Consider the following 16,706-nt stretch of genomic DNA (forward strand, 5'->3'; position numbering starts at 1 on the left):
CAGGACAATGCACGTCCGCATGTATCCCGTGCCACCCAACGTGCTCTAGAAGGTATAAGTCAACTACCCTGGCCAGCAAGATCTCCAGATCTGTCCCCCATTGAGCATGTTTGGGACTGGATGAAGCGTCGTCTCACGCGGTCTGCACGTCCAGCACGAATGCTGGTCCAACTGAGGCGCCAGGTGGAAATGGCATGGCAAGCCGTTCCACAGGACTACATCCAGCATCTCTACGATCGTCTCCATGGGAGAATAGCAGCCTGCATTGCTGCGAAAGGTGGATATACACTGTACTAGTGCCGACATTGTGCATGCTCTGTTGCCTGCGTCTATGTGCCTGCGGTTCTGTCAGTGTGATCATGTGATGTATCTGACCCCAGGAATGTGTCAATAAAGTTTCCCCTTCCTGGGACAATGAATTCATGGTGTTCTTATTTCAATTTCCAGGAGTGTATAAGGACCTCAGTTTACCACCGAGCAGGAAATCCAGCTGAGATATACATGCGTGAGCTAGGATGATTGTGCAGGACATACTGTATCCACAAACAAACCAGCTGGGCAGAATATGTGGCCTAGTTTGAGGACATCATTAACAGTGTGAAAAGCAGTGTCACTGGATTCACACCTTATGAAGTAACGTGGAATAAAAAGGCAGCCAACCTGATAGCTGAGGCAGTGAGATTTCCACCAGGCACATCTATGTGGAGTCGTTTCCTCTTCTGCACTGCTTATATGGAAACAGCGCACAGTGGAAGCGCTTATCACTGGGCGGCACCCGGAAGACTTGGTTTTAGTGATCCGGCCATCTTGTTAAAACTAGAGACGGCCAGAGGCACAGAGATAAGCAACCCATGTGGAAGAGCCGCTGGCTGAGAGCACAGCGGCTAAGTCCCATTCTAGGTGATGTGGGAACACCCAAGTGCAGAGCATGTGGCGCTACTTGAATTTAGAGTCTTTTTTCTTTAAAAAAATGATGGGAAAAAGGAATAGGAGGGGAACTTTATTCAATCTCTGTAGTAGTGTGTCAGGTCTCCAACAAGTTTAATCTTTGCACAGTTGCCACCACCTTTCACATAAACACTTGCTGAATCCCTTTCAGAAATCTTTCAATGACTCCTTGTACATAATGACATTGCTGTAGAAGCCACGTAACATACCCTTGCCTTTGTTCTGTCATAAAATTCAGCAACTTGGAAAGTGCAAAAGGCGATGGTGTTCCTCTCATTAAAAGACTCCAGTCCTCCAACTGAAGAAATCTTGTCTCCTGGGTAATGTACCATTGTTACGTGGCTTCTACAGCGATGTCTTTATGTACAAGGAGTCATCGCTAGATTTCTGGAAGGGGGTCAGCATGTGTTTATGTGAAAGGTGGTGGCAACTGTGCAAAGATTAAACTTGTTGGAGACCTGACACACTACTACAGAAATTGAATAAAGTTCCCCTACTATTCCTTTTTCCCATAATTTTTTTAAAAAAGAGAAAAAAACCACTAAATTGAAGTAGTACTGCATGCTCTGCACTTGGGCATTGCCGAGTGACCTTGAACAGGACTTAGCCGCTGCATACTTAGCCAGCGGCTTTTTCGCACTAGTTGCCTATCGCTGCACCTCTTGCTGTCGCTAGTTTTAACAAGACGGTTGGAGCACTAAAATCAAGTATTCCGGGCACCGCCCAGTGATAAGCCCTTCCGGTGCACGCTGTTTCTATATATGCGGTGCAGAAGAGGAAATGGCTCCCGTCGTTGAGCAGCAGCATGTAAAATGCAGTGCTACAACATGAGGAGAAGACGTCCCCATCTCACTGTTTATAAAGCAGTAGATGATGTTGAGTTAGTAGCTTAACCTGTCAATGGAAAAGTGTTTTTACATGGCACTTCTGTTTTTATGGGGGCTGTGTTTAATTTTACTATCGACAATGCAGCAGACATGACCATGGCAATGGTTGGGTTACTGTTGCAATAGTACATTACCCAGGAGACAATGCGGCACTACAACATGAGGAGAAGATATCCCCGTCTCACTGTTTGCACAGTTGCCACCACCTTTCACATAAACACATGCATCTCAACAAGAGAGACAGAAGCTAATTACTGGACAACTGGCAGAAGGTGCCTTACAGAGAAAACATAGGCATGATTTAAGATACAAGCCTACAAAGTACAAAGTGGGTGACCTAGTATTAGTAAAGACAAAGGAACAATCAAAGGATTTACTTGGTGAGATCAAAAAGCTTTTTGAATTGTACCATGGCCCATTTGTTGTGGTAAGCTGCCCTCACCCAAATGCTTACAGGTTGGAGTACCTTATGTCACATAAACCATTGGGACTCAGGAATGTAACTGAGCTGCAACTGTACAAACAGCCACTGTAATGGGGTTGAATCCTTTTTCTAATAGTAAGAACATACATTTACTAAATGGTGCTTATATGTTGAGGATAATTTATCATGTGTGCATTAGCTAAGTATTTTTTATTTATTTATTTTTGCAAGGGCCTCCTTGCTGTATACTATTTACAGACATATTTAGTTTTAAGAATTTTCTGGATGGCCTACTGGTTTTTACGTATAGTGGTATTTGGAGTTGTGGAACAGCTAGTTGGCACAGTTAATTCTCTCATAATGACTAGTGATACAGGCTACAACAGTTATAGTCAGTGTACAGCACTTAAATGTACATGATAGGATGTGAATGTGAGAGAGGGACATTGAATGGCATTTTTTGTGTTGTTTACAATGATATGAATATTGATTAAATTTTTCTGAGTGGTGATTGTGACTTGGTCACACACCAAATTTATCTGGTGTGTGGGGGTGGAGATAGTTCAGCATGGGACTGACTGATGATAATATGGAATTGAATAGTGTTCATATAATATGTTCTTGTATTCATTGAAGAAATTTTTAGATTTGGAGGGATGTATAATTTGTTTATCTGTTTAGGAATACTTAGTTTCATGGGAGTATATTCTGATTTGTGGATTACGTTGTGCCAAGGGGTATTTTGTACATTTAATTTTATTCATTTTGCAGCGCTGTAATTATCATTGGTCACTGAGCAGCAGTTAGATTATTGTTTGGGTTAAAAGTAGAGACAGGGTTGTTGGTGGAATATACCATGGAACCCATTGTGTAATAAATTTTTGGCTACTATTCTGGGCACATATTTTCTTAATCTCACTTTGGTTACAATAACCTTGTTTCAGTGTTTTACAGTTGCAATGATATGGGCCATTTCTGTTCTTGAATGGAACAAATTCTTGTGATCAAAGAAAAGTCTGTAGCCAGAACAGATGGTAACACTACCATCTGTATGTTTGCGTCAGGTTTCACCCTGAAATTTGGCTTTAACAGTGTCAATTCTGGGTAGTAGAGAGTGTGGGTTTACATCTGACAGTTCTTGATATGCAGACACCTTTGTCAACAGGAAATTTATTGGGTGAATTTTGTTTGTTTCTGATAGAATTGGGTTAGCTGACTGTCAGAAGAACTTGAGAAATGGTGGTCGAGGTCTGAGCTGCAATACTGATGCAGGTCAGAGGCGCACCACAGAGGACAACAAAAGGTGTAGTGCTTACTGTATGTGCTGTGTAATTTCTACTGAGAAATATAGTGGATCGAAATAAAAACATTGAAGAAAAAGAAAAAGGACAATATTTACAGGACTTTAAGAAAAATTCATGGTCCACCTTTGATTTGTTTATGTATTGTTACTTACAACCTTTGGCCAGTCATATCAGCATCATGGAAATGCTGATGAATAAATGTATTTAGCGTAAGTTTAGTTAAGTCAGGGTAGGAAGTGCTGCCGCATAAGATGATATAGGAACTTGTTCACTTCGATTTTTCTTCTGTCAAATGTAGAATTTATTTCTGTGTATTATTTCATTTCTGAGGGTGCAGACTGGATTTGCTACTACTTGCAACTCAATTCACTGCATTTATGGAGTAGCAAGTGGCGATAATTGTGAGTGTACAAGTTGTGGAGAGAGATTAGAGTAGCAGTTTCCTGCTGCAGAGCAAGTGGCTGGTAGTTGCTACAGGGCCGTTGTGAATAGCTAATGTTAATACCACCATGGAAAAACCCAAGCAGACACTTGGTAGTGGCACTTATGGCCATGTTTGTGGGCTTGGAGAAATTTATATGCCAGAGAAAAATTGATAAAAACAAAACTAAGAGTGACATGGAGGTGTGAGTTGGCACTCTTGGACAGAAAAATATATAAATTATCTAGATGCGCCACAGAAATATGTAACAGTTTAAAAGTTATCATTGTCTTAAAAATTGAAAATTTATGAAAGTTCAAAAGTTAATATCTTGGCAATGCTTTGGCTGATTAATATAAACAAAGTGTCTATGGATGCAGTTAGTAGAGCTGCATTGAGCAATCATAGCCAATTTAGCATAGTGTGTACCATTTTTGAATGAGAGCGCAAAATATGGGATTCAACTGAGTGAAACTGTGTTTTTGGTAATAAATAAATTGAAAGAGTTGAAACTAGTGGCAGCATTCTAAAGTTTAAAGAGGAAGATGAGTAACTAAGTATGTATTTTTATTTGTTTATTTACTTTTAGTATAAAAAATCCAGGAAAAGCAAAATCATGCCACAAGAACATTATTTGTGAAAAAACAGTGGCAGATACAATAATTGGACTTTAAATTGTTATTGTCCAGTAAATTTCCATATTTTTCAATGTGTCATATATATTTTTGTGTTTAGTTTTAGAATATTCATAATTTGTGTCAAACAATGTTTTGAGTTAGGCAGTTGTTTCAAGGGTGGATAGGGCAGCCATCTTTGATGACAGAGGAGTTGGTTTTGAGTGATGTTAAGAGCCAGATGTGCTGCGCATCTAGGGGAAGAAGCGGTTTGGTAGCCACATTCGGGGACAAGTATGTATGTAGCGATGTTCAAAAATGATCAAGTCGAGTGTATTATACTGGTTTAGGACAGCAGATAACAGTGTATTTTGTGACCTCTGAACAGACTGTCGAGTAACGTGATCATGACATATAAATTTTATAGTGAAGTGTTGCAACATCAGTTATTAAAGGCCATCCTTATGTAACCCCCCGCCCCATGAGCCATGGACCTTGTTGTTGGTGGGGAGGCTTGTGGCGTGTCTCTGTGATACAGATAGCCGTACCGTAGGTGCAACCACAACGGAGGGGTATCTGTTGAGAGCCCAGACAAATGTGTGGCTCCTGAAGAGGGGCAGCAGCATTTTCAGTAGTTGCAAGGGCAACAGTCTGGATGATTGACTGATCTGGCCTTGTAACAATAACCAAAACGGCCTTGCTGTGCTAGTACTGCGAACGGCTGAAAGCAAGGGGAAACTATGGCTGTAATTTTCCCAAGGCCATGCAGTTTTACTGTATGATTAAATGATGATGGTGTCCTCTTGGGTACAATATTCCGGAGGTAAGATAGTCCCCCATTCGCATCTCCGGGCGGTGACTACTCAAGAGGATGTCATTATCAGGAGAAAGAAAACTGGTGTTCTATGGATCAGAGTGTGGAATGTCAGATCCGTTAATCGGGCAGGTAGGTTAGAAAATTTAAAAAGGGAAATGCATAGGTTAAAGTTAGATATAGTGGGAATTAGTGAAGTTCGGTGGCAGGAGGAACAAGACTTTTGGTCAGGTGACTAAAGGGTTATAAACACAAAATCAAATAGGGGTAATGCAGGAGTAGGTTTAATAATGAATAAAAAAAATAGGAATGCGGGTAAGCTACTACCAACAGCTTAGTGAACGCATTATTGTGGCCAAGATAGATACGAAGCCCACACCTACTACAGTAGTACAAGTTTATATGCCAACTAGCTCTGTAAATGACGAAGCAATTCAAGAAATGTATGATGAAATAAAATAAATTATTCTGGTAGTGAAAAGAGATGAAAATTTAATAGTCATGGGTGACTGGAATTCTAGTGTAGGAAAAGGGAGAGAAGGAAATGTAGTAGGTGGATATGGATTGGGGCTAAGAAATGAAAGAGGAAGCCGCTTGGTAGAATTTTGCGCAGAGCACAACTTAATCATAGCTAACACTTGGTTTAAGAATCATGAAAGAAGGTTGTATACATGGAAGAACCCTGGAGATACTAAAAGGTATCAGATAGATTATATAATAGTAAGACAGAGATTTAGGAACCAGGTTTTAAATTGTAAGACATTTCCAGGGGCAGATGTGGATTCTGACCACAATCTATTAGGTATGACCTGTAGATTAAAACTGAAGAAACTGCAAAAAGGTGGGAATTTAAGGAGATGGGTCCTGGATAAACTGAAAGAACCAGAGGTTGTATAGAGTTTCAGGGACAGCATAAGGGAACAATTGACAGGAATGGGGGAAAGAAATACAGTAGATGAAGAATGGGTAGCTTTGAGGGATGAAGTAGTGAAGGCAGCACAGGATCAAGTAGGTAAATCGATGAGGGCTAGTAGAAATCCTTGGGTAACAGAAGAAATATTGAATTTAATTGATGAAAGGAGAAAATATAAAAATGCAATAAATGAAGCACGCAAAAAGGAATACAAACGTCTCAAAAATGAGATCGATAGGAAGTGCAAAATGGCTAAGCAGGGATGGCTAGAGGACAAATGTAAGGATGTAGAGGCTTATCTCACTAGGGGTAAGATAGATACTGCCTACAGGAAAATTAAAGAGACCTTTGGGGTTAAGAGCACTTGTATGAACATCAAGAACTCAGATGGAAACCCAATTCTAAGCAAAGAAGGGAAAGCAGAAAGGTGGAAGGAGTATATAGAGGGCCTATACAAGGGCGATGTACTTGAGGACAATATTATGGAAATGGAAGAGGATGTAGATGAAGATGAAGTGGGAGATACGATACTGTGTGAAGAGTTTGACAGAGCACTGAAAGACCTGAGTCGAAACAAGGCCCCCGGAGTAGACAACATTCCATTGGAACTACTGACGGCCTTGGGAGAGCCAGTCCTGACAAAACTCTACCATCTGGTGAGCAAGCTGTATGAAACAGGCGAAATACCCTCAGACTTCAAGAAGAATATAATAATTCCAATTCTTTACAGACGAATGTAAACACTTGTAGAAGCTGACCTAGGGGAAGATCAGTTTGGATTCCGTAGAAATACTGAAACATGTGAGGCAATACTGACCTAACGACTTATATTAGAAGAAAGATTAAGGAAAGGCAAACCTACATTTCTAGCATTTGTAGACTTAGAGAAAGCTTTTGACAATGTTGATTGTAATACTCTCTTTCAAATTCTAAAGGTGGCAGTAGTAAAATACAGGGAGCAAAAGGCTATTTACAATATGTACAGAAACCAGATGGCAGTTATAAGAGTCAAGGGGCATGAAAGGGAAGCAGTGGTTGGGAAGGGAGTGAGACAGAGTTGCAGCCTATCCCCGTTGTTATTCAATCTGTGTATTGAGCAAGCAGTAAAGGAAACAAAAGAAAAATTTGGAGTAGGTATTAAAATTCACGGAGAAGAAATAAAAACTTTGAGGTTCGCCGATGACATTGTAATTCTGTCAGAGACAGCAAAGGACTTGGAAGAGCAGTTCAGTGGAATGGACAGTGTCTTGAAAGGAGGATATAAGATGAACATCAACAAAAGCAAAACAAGGATAATGAAATGTAGTCAAATTAAGTCAGGTGATGCTGAGGGAATTATGTTAGGAAATGAGACACTTAAAGTAGTAAAGGAGTTTTGCTATTTGGGGAGCAAAATAACTGATGATTGTCAAAGTAGAGAGGATATAAAATGTAGACTGGCAATGGCAAAGAAAGCGTTTCTGAAGAAGAGAAATTTGTTAACATCGAGTATAGAGTATAGTATAAGTGTCAGGAAGACTTTTCTGAAAGTATTTGTATGGAGTGTAGCCATGTATGGAAGTGAAACATGGACGATAAATAGTTTGGACAAGAAGAGAATAGAAGCTTTCGAAATGTGGTGCTACAGAAGAATGCTGAAGATTAGATGGGTAGATCGCATAAGAAATGAGGAAGTATTGTATAGGATTGTGGAGAAGAGAAGTTTGTGGCACAACTTGACCAGAAGAAGGGATCGGTTGGTAGGACATGTTCTGAGGCATCAAGGGATCACCAATTTAGCATTGGAGGGCAGCGTGGAGGGTAAAAATTGTAGAGGGAGACCAAGAGATGAATACACCAAGCAGATTCAGAAGGATGTAGGTTGCAGTAGGTACTGGGAGATGAAGAAGCTTGCGCAGGATAGAGTAGCATGGAGAGCTGCATCAAACCAGTCTCAGGACTGAAGACCACAACAACAACTTACGTAAAACACTTCAGACTGCATTTTAAGTGTTTAGTGAATATATTGGAAAATAGAAATAAACTACTTGTTCAAATTATAAATCAATGTCAGTGACTCAATATTTTAAAATTCACCGCAATACCTGCCTGCATTGTTTTTTTTTTTATATATATATTTTTTATTTCAGCTTAAAAACTGAGTATATGACAGGTGTGAGCTGGCTCCCTATGACCAAAAATGTAGCCAAACATTGAGACCAGACACATCTCTGGGCCACTTAATTATGTTGAGTGTAACAAATATATATATATTTGTGCCATAGCTCATGGGAGCTTGAGCCAAACTATTCTAACTTCAATGTGTAGTGCCCAATCTATTGTAACTGGAATCTGTAAGTGTGAAAATTTTTAAATTAAATGGATTACTGAACAATGGATTGGTCACAATGGCCCAAATGATTCAGATCAAATTAATTCGCAATTGCAAATAATGACTACCATCACCTGTAGAATGGAATGATGACAATGAAAATTTTTTCCGGATTCAGATGTCCCGCTTATCATGAGAGGTTGCCTTACCATTTGGCAGACCCAAACTTCCATATGTTATCAACAATGCACCTAAGACATGATTGCATGTTTAAAGGAACTTTGCATCATAGTCAGAATAACACAGGCACTGCAATATCGTAAATGACTCAGCATTACATTATTAGCCTCCAAGGTCACCGGACCAGACTGTATGTAGTTATTTCTTGTGGGGGTTTATAAAACACTGTTTATTTGCAACCAATACCAACAACAACGAATTAAGTGAGGCATCGCATAACAGCAGCTGTGGAAACTGTACCTCAAGATATCCTCACTGCAGTGTGGGAACAAGTTGAATATCGCATTGAGATATGCCATGCATATCAAGGGGGGGGGGGGGGGGGGGGACATATTGAACACCTATGAAAAGGCATGAAAAAACCTATTGAGATTTCTGTTAATCAAAAAACAAAATTAATTGTATATGTTTATTAGTTTCAGAAATATAGATGTGTCAAATTGGATGATTCTTTTTGATACACCCTGCATGTTACACACTGAACGTGTTGGTTTCACATGTATGATATTCTCGTATATCTGATCTTGGGGACATTTTCAATGCTTAAGTAAATCACATAACCCATTTGGTTTGGATCCTATACTGATCAGCATCCACTAAGAAGGCACGATACCACATGTAATGTACTAAAAGACAGTCTATAGGGAAGAAATATATATAATTAAAATTAATGAAACAAAATCACAGGGATCAGGAATTAGTAGATAGTGAGGTGAAACCGAAAAATGCGTATTACCTCATGAAGGCAATGACAGGCATAGCAATGCAGAGCAGGACCTTGTGTACCTTCTTTGTTAATGGACTACATTTCCTGAATATTCTTCCACTGAGTGTCAGTTGGGCATCTGCCTTACCTGTGATTAATTTTGTGTGGTCATTGCATTTTAAATTACTATGTATGTATACTTATAGATATTTTATGGAAGCAACTGCTTCCAATGGTTGTTCTGCAATCCTGTAATCATACATTGACAGTTCTTTCTGTCTGTGTATACTCAATACATTACATCTGTTTATGTTGAGGACCAATTACCACTCCCTACATCATGTGTTGATCCTGTGCATTTTGTAACAATTTTCTAGCGTTGTGACTTCTCTGTATAGAATAGTAACATCTGAAAAAAGCCTCATGGAACTTCTGATGTTGTATACAATGCCATTTATATATATTATGCAAATTAAAGGACCTATGAGACTCCCTTGTGTATGCCTGAAGCCACTTTTACATTCGATGACTTCTCTCCCTTTAGAATAGCATGCTAAGTTCTGTTTGCTTGAAACTCTTCAAAGTAATCAAAATGTTGGCTTGATATCCCATACACTAATACTTTGTTCATTAGGTGTCCATGCAGAACTGTATAAAATGCCTTACACAAATCAAGGAACATAGAATCTGTGTGCTGGTATCTACCACCTTCTGGATCTCCTGGACAAAAAAGTGAACTGGGTTTTACACTATCATTGTTTTCAGACATGTTGATTCCTACAGAGGAGACTTTTGGTCTCCAGACATGTTATAATATGTGAGCATAAAATATGTTCCAAATTTCTACAGCTCACCAATGTCAGAGATAAAAGCCTATAGTGTTGATGACCTTCTTGAAAACAGGAATTACCTCTGCTTTTTTCCAATCACCTGGCTCCTCCAGAGACCTATGGTACATAGCTGCTAGAAGAGGGGGCAAGTTATTTAATATACTGTATGCAGAATGATATTGGTATCCCATCAAGTCCAGTGACCTCTCTGTAGCGTGATTTCAATTGCTTTATAATCCCATGGTCACTTATTTCAGTATCAGATATTTTGTTATCATGCAACAATTTAACTACAGTGTCATCTTCCTCTGTGAAAAAGCTTTGTTTAAAGATGTTTAGTATTCCAACATTTCCTGTGCTGTCCTCTGTTTCAGGGCCATTATGATCACAGAGTGTCTGGACAGATGGTTTCTATCCATTTACTGATTTAACATAAGAGCAAAATTTCTTAGAATTTTCTGTCAAGTTGGTAGACAGAATATAACATTTGGGTTCATTGAATGCTTCTTGATGGCTCTCCTTACTCCAATTTTGGCTATAGAAGCAAAATAAGCTTAAGAAACTGACTGAATAATAATGTAACACGCATTAAAAGATCATAAATTTTCTGCCAAAAAGCAACCATTAAGAAGGCATGATATTGCATGTAATGCACTAATAGGCAACCTATTGGGAAAAAAATATATTAAAAATTAATGAAATAAAATCACTGGGATCAGGCATTAGTAGAGAGTGAGGGGAAACCAAAAACATGTGTATTACCTCACGGAGGCAATGACAGACATAGCAGTGCAGAACAGGATCTCGTGCACAGACTGTAAACAGTTGTATGCTGCAAGGGCCCCAGAGGCCTACCTGTATTCATGTAGTGCATATATATGAATAATGGGAGCTCATGCAGCATATGGGTTAGTAGCAATGACAGTCACTTTGAGGAGCTCCCATTGGGTTTACAGTGCGATAGTGGTGTAAAATTCAAATAATAATGCATGAACTAAGAAATAAATAAAACATAATAGCGCATATGGAGTATACACAACACGGGACATGCCAAACTGAAAGCTATGCACAGAGACATAGAAAACCCTTATGCTAAATAACAGTGGAATAGAATAATGAAGTAGAATGCATAGAGCAATAAAACACAGATTAGACTACAAATATATGTGTAAAAGGTAACAGTGCTAAAAAGATAAAATACGACTGCACATACATGACAGGCAACCAATGCCCTGGTAATAAGAAGCTAATAACTAGTAAATTGTTTGAAAATGGGAAACAAGCCATCATAGAAAACATATTCTTGCTTTATAACTGATCATTGAGCAACATATTTTTCTTAGCATGTGGATGTTTAATGATTTTGAGCTCTTCAAGCAGAGTCTCCTATCTTTGGGAGCAAGGTGCAAAAACCTTAAGTTTCTGGGTGTAGAAGGATGGTGGCCACTGGATTTAAGGTTCTCAGTGGAGGCAGAACTATGCTTAACCTGCCCCCTTTTTAATGTATAACCTGCAACTTATGAATACTTTCCAAATAATGCTTGAAAAGTTCTGTGGAATCTCCAAATTTCAAGCAGGGTCCCATGTTTCATTCAAGGCTGAGGTACTATTGCAAAACAGTTGGTAAGCCTCTGAAATGCTGTTCAAGTTTAGGGGAAATACCAAGTGGCTTGAGGCATGAATGAGAATTTTGACTGCAAGGGAGGCAAGCTAGGGTAGTCTATGCATTTGTGCAAAGCCTTTGTGCCATGTTGGTGTAGCAGTTAACACATCTGCCTAGTGAACAAGAAACCTGAGATCCAGTCCTGGCCTTGGTACCAGCTTTCATTCATCACTTCAGTCTGCATATACACATAATTAATGATTATTTATTACACCTCTAGACCTGTTCAGCTTTCATCTGAGCTGTCTCTGTTAGCATTGAGTTTAGGCTATTGATTAGTATGCTTGTGTCATTAGCAAACATTACAGCTTTTGAAACACCCTTTAAAGTCAATGGAAGATTATTTATATACGCTAGAAACAGTAGTGGGCCCAGTACTGATCCTTATGGCACTCCACATGTTATGTTCCCCTATTCTGATGTAGTTTTCATGGCTGAGATATAGTCTATTAATGAAACCCTGCGCGTTCTGTTATCAAGGTAAGGTCCCAGCCATGCAAGAAGGATGATGTTGATACCATAAGATTTTATGTTGCTAGGTCACAGAATACACCAAGAGGATATTTTTTCTCGTTGGCCCTGTTACCACTGTTGTGTTCTGTACTGTTTCCTATGTTGACAATATTTTTACAAAATCCTAACTGAGAGGTGGTTAACAAGTCCTGCTCTTTTTTGTGAGGTAATATTCTATCATGGACCAATTTATCAAATACTTTTGCAAAGATTTGAAGGAGTGACAAAAGTTTGTACTTGAAAATGATTTATGTATCTCCAGTTTTGTGTGTGGGTGTTACTACAGCATTGTTAAGTTTTGACTAATTACAAAGGTTGTTTAAGGAAAATCCTATCAAGTCAGCACAAAATTTTAATATTCTGCTATAAAAACCATTATAACCATCAGAATTAATGCTTTTTATGGATCTGATAAATTTTGCTATCTCCTAAGCGTTTGTATTTTTGAAACTAGTGCCTGTTGGTGGTGCATTCAGTGTCTCCATGAGTAAATCGAATGCACCAGTATTTAGCTGTTTATTGCTTGGTGTAGTATTTGTAGTCACTGGGAGGAATCATCACTGAATTTGGTTGCAAATGACTTGAAAGTGTCACTATTTCTGGCAGAGCTTTTCTGTGGCAGCTACATTATATTTGGATGACTAGCTTTGTTTCTTTCTTGTTTAATAATGTTCGAAGTACTTTTTGCATTATTCTTAGAAGTATTTTCAGGAGAGTACATGAGTTTTGCTTTTTTAATGACAGAGTGGGCAATTCAATAGTTCTGTAGTAATGGAGTTCCAAATTTTTACTACTGCTTGTTTTCAGAACTATGTAAACATGTGAACTCCCTCTTACTAGTGTAAGGCACTTTAATCCCAGAAGTTATACTGACTGAGTTGATTCACAGTCATAATAACTGTCACGGTAAACATGACCTTCACAGTTTTGGAAATGTGTTCCTCTTTCACAATTCAAACTAGTCTTAGTGCCTCCTAATATTCATATATTTGGGAAAATGAAGATTTTTAAAATTGAGATATAATTTTTAAATATAATGAGGAAGTAAAAGACAAAATGGTGAAAAGAGATACTGTTTCACAATCAGAAAGAGGTCAATTCATACTTCACCCAGTAAAATACGTCTGTCAACTCTTAATTACAACACACAATAAAACATTTCTAGAATAAAATTTTGTCTTTTTTTGTGATATTTTCATAATCTATTCTGCTATAAGAAATTGAAGGCAGTTACTTTTTTTTATTTTCTCACATATAAACTTTCATATATTAGTAATATGTTTGCACATAACAAACTATGTAAGAAATATACATATTTACATAGCTTTTAAGAGTCATTTTATATGACTCTTTTTACATAAATAAATGTTCAGATTGTGAGTCATTCACATGATCCCAAATCATCTTACATTCCTCAGTCTTTTTAGTTGGTCAACTAATGTCTTTACATTGTTTAGTAAATATTACAGTCTTGCATTCTTACAAAGTTATTTCATTACCATATCAGTCATAAGCACATATTATCACAAATTCAGCTTGTTGTAGAGATCTTCCCAAAATGACATACGTTCTTGCAACAAGTTGCTTCCTACTTCCAATCCTGTATGGCTGATGTTGACGTATTCTGGATTATTTGCATTAAATAAAGGCCATTTAACAGTCAGCAGTGGGTCATCCTCAGGAGTTGGGTTCCTGCCACAGAATAATTCTTACAATAAGGATGTACAAATTTAGTATTTTATACATTTAGGGTGATCCAATTAATAAAATACAAGGTTGTGCTGAAAAGTGAAGCCTCCAAATTTATTTATATGAAAACACTTAAAGCTTTTTGAATAAAATAAACATTATTAACATTCTACATCTTTATTCTTCATGTCTACAACTTTATTTCTCAACATAGTTACCCTGGCAATGAAGGCATTCCTCCCAATGAAAGACTGGTTTGTTAATACTGCCACTGTAGAATGTCTGACTCTGTTGATGGAGTCACAACCTCACCTCTGCATTCACCATTTCATCACTACCAAAGTGAAGTCCTCAAAGGTGTTCTTTTGGTTTTGGAAACAGATGAAATTGGGACTGGGCCAAATTGGGATTGTATGAAGAATGACTGATGACTGTGAACTCAAGGTGTCAGATTGTTGCAGATGTCACAGTACTTTGTGTGGCCTTGATTGTCATGCTCAAGGAGAGGGTGCTACATGTTTGGATGAACTATTTGAATTTGTGGTTTCAGTTTTCTGGGGGTCTTGTACTACCTTGCAGAGCTTATGGTGATGCCCTTAAGCACAAATTCCAAATGCATCACACTTTAACATTCCAGAACACTGAGTATGACTTTACCTGCTGATGGCATGGTTGTGAAGTTGTCTGGTATCAGTGATCAGTTGTAGCAGAACTCAGCTGATGCTTTCCTGTTTTCAGGGTCAAAAATAGGAAGCCAGTTTTCATCACGTCACAATGTTGTTAAGTAATCCATCACCCTCATACGCACAATGCAAAAGAAATAGTTGACATGTGCAGTCTTCTGTGTTCCATGTCAAGAGTGAGCATACAAAGCAACCACCATGCACACAGTTTTCTGTATCACAGTTCTACAATGATGGCCTGTACATGCTCTTGTGATATGCCACACTTTACTGTAAGCTGTCTCTCTGATGAGTTCATCAATCCAAATCCAAAGAGTCCCATTGGTCACTGTACACCGTCATAAACTCCAAGCTCTGTCACACACATTGAGGTTAGCCCCACCATCTCCATTGTAAGCACAAATAACCCACCATCACACATTACTAATTTTGACACAATGATCACCATACAAGTTTTCATTCTTCAATGTATTTAAATTTGAGGCAAGTTTTCTGCAGTTATAAACTTACAGCATGCCATTTCTCATGTATTGACACAGTTATGTTACACCGCACCGTGTTACATGTTACAATTTGGAGCCCTCTGGTGGCAGAAGGTTGCCACTAGCATCAGTGATGTGGGAAAAGTTGACCAAGAAATATGCGTGACATGCAATACCTCAACTAATACTGAGAATAGAATTAAAAATTCAGAGGCATTACTTTTCAGCGCACCCTCATATGTGAGTAGTTGGGAGAGGTGTCATTGGGGGTGACAGCTTTAGTAAATTACTGAAGTATAATCTCACTGGCATCAGTTGCCTATTTAATTAGTAGTTTGTATTTTATCCAGATCTTTTCTATAGTATCTTATACATTTACCCTAAATTCTTGGAAGCTAATAATAGAACAATTCAACTAACAATATTCACCATTTTTTTTCTTAACATATGTAGTGAGAAAAGATCTAATTGACAAATCACGTGTCATTTTGGCTTAGACTGGGATATGATAAATGAATTAATCTGGCAAAATTATAACTCATAATGAACTTTATAATGAACACAGATGCAAAAATCCTTAATAGTTAAATAAAAATTAGTTGAATACCTGTGAAGAAAGATGAGCAATGTAAATTCTCTTAGCTGCACTTGGATCCACAGCCAAAACAAATTTTCTGAATGATATCAATCTGCCATACTGGCTGTAAGTTGGCTTAAAATAGCCTTTCATTTTGTGACAACTTTTACTGGCCAGTTTCATGTGTATAGGTATTTTCAAGATGACAACTAGTCAAACATTTAAAAATGTTGTGGATTGTCTGAACATTAAAACTAAATACATGACACAAAAAGTTTTCCAGAACAACAGTGATGTAGCATACCACATACAACTGTGATAGTTGAAGTCTGGCGAACATGATACATTTTTAACAATATATGACTAGACAAATGTACTCACTTGACAATGGCTACACAGCTGAAACAGCACAGCAGTGTGACTGGCATGTGTAAAGAAAATTTGTGCGGTACCTCAAGGAAATGTTGTATGGCAGGTATGATTTGAACTTGAATATGGGTAAGTTGTAATGCAAGAAAAATTTAGTGAGAAGCAGAAAGACCTGCAAAAAATTGTTGCTAGCTGTTTGGTCATTTACTCACTCACTCATTCATTCATTTATAATGTTCCATAGACCCTATGAAGAAGGAGAGCCTGAGAAAGAGTCATGGTATGTATTAACACAAGACAAAGGTATCATATAACTTT

General features: G+C 38.2%; 1 protein-coding gene across 2 annotated transcripts in view; it reads right to left on the minus strand.

Annotated features, from left to right (window-relative positions):
• Positions 1-13,862: 13,862 nt before the first annotated feature.
• The window catches only part of LOC126334668 (juvenile hormone esterase-like), a 113,742-nt gene continuing 110,898 nt past the window's right edge, over positions 13,863-16,706 (minus strand). For both annotated transcript variants that reach the window (XM_049997134.1, XM_049997133.1), the window contains one exon: positions 13,863-14,280. In XM_049997134.1, the coding sequence (XP_049853091.1) occupies positions 14,112-14,280 (169 nt within the window). In that variant the 3' untranslated portion in view covers positions 13,863-14,111. The remainder of the gene's footprint in view (positions 14,281-16,706) is intronic.

The sequence above is a fragment of the Schistocerca gregaria genome, chromosome 2, assembly GCF_023897955.1.
Source record: "Schistocerca gregaria isolate iqSchGreg1 chromosome 2, iqSchGreg1.2, whole genome shotgun sequence".
Lineage (NCBI taxonomy): Eukaryota > Metazoa > Arthropoda > Insecta > Orthoptera > Acrididae > Schistocerca > Schistocerca gregaria.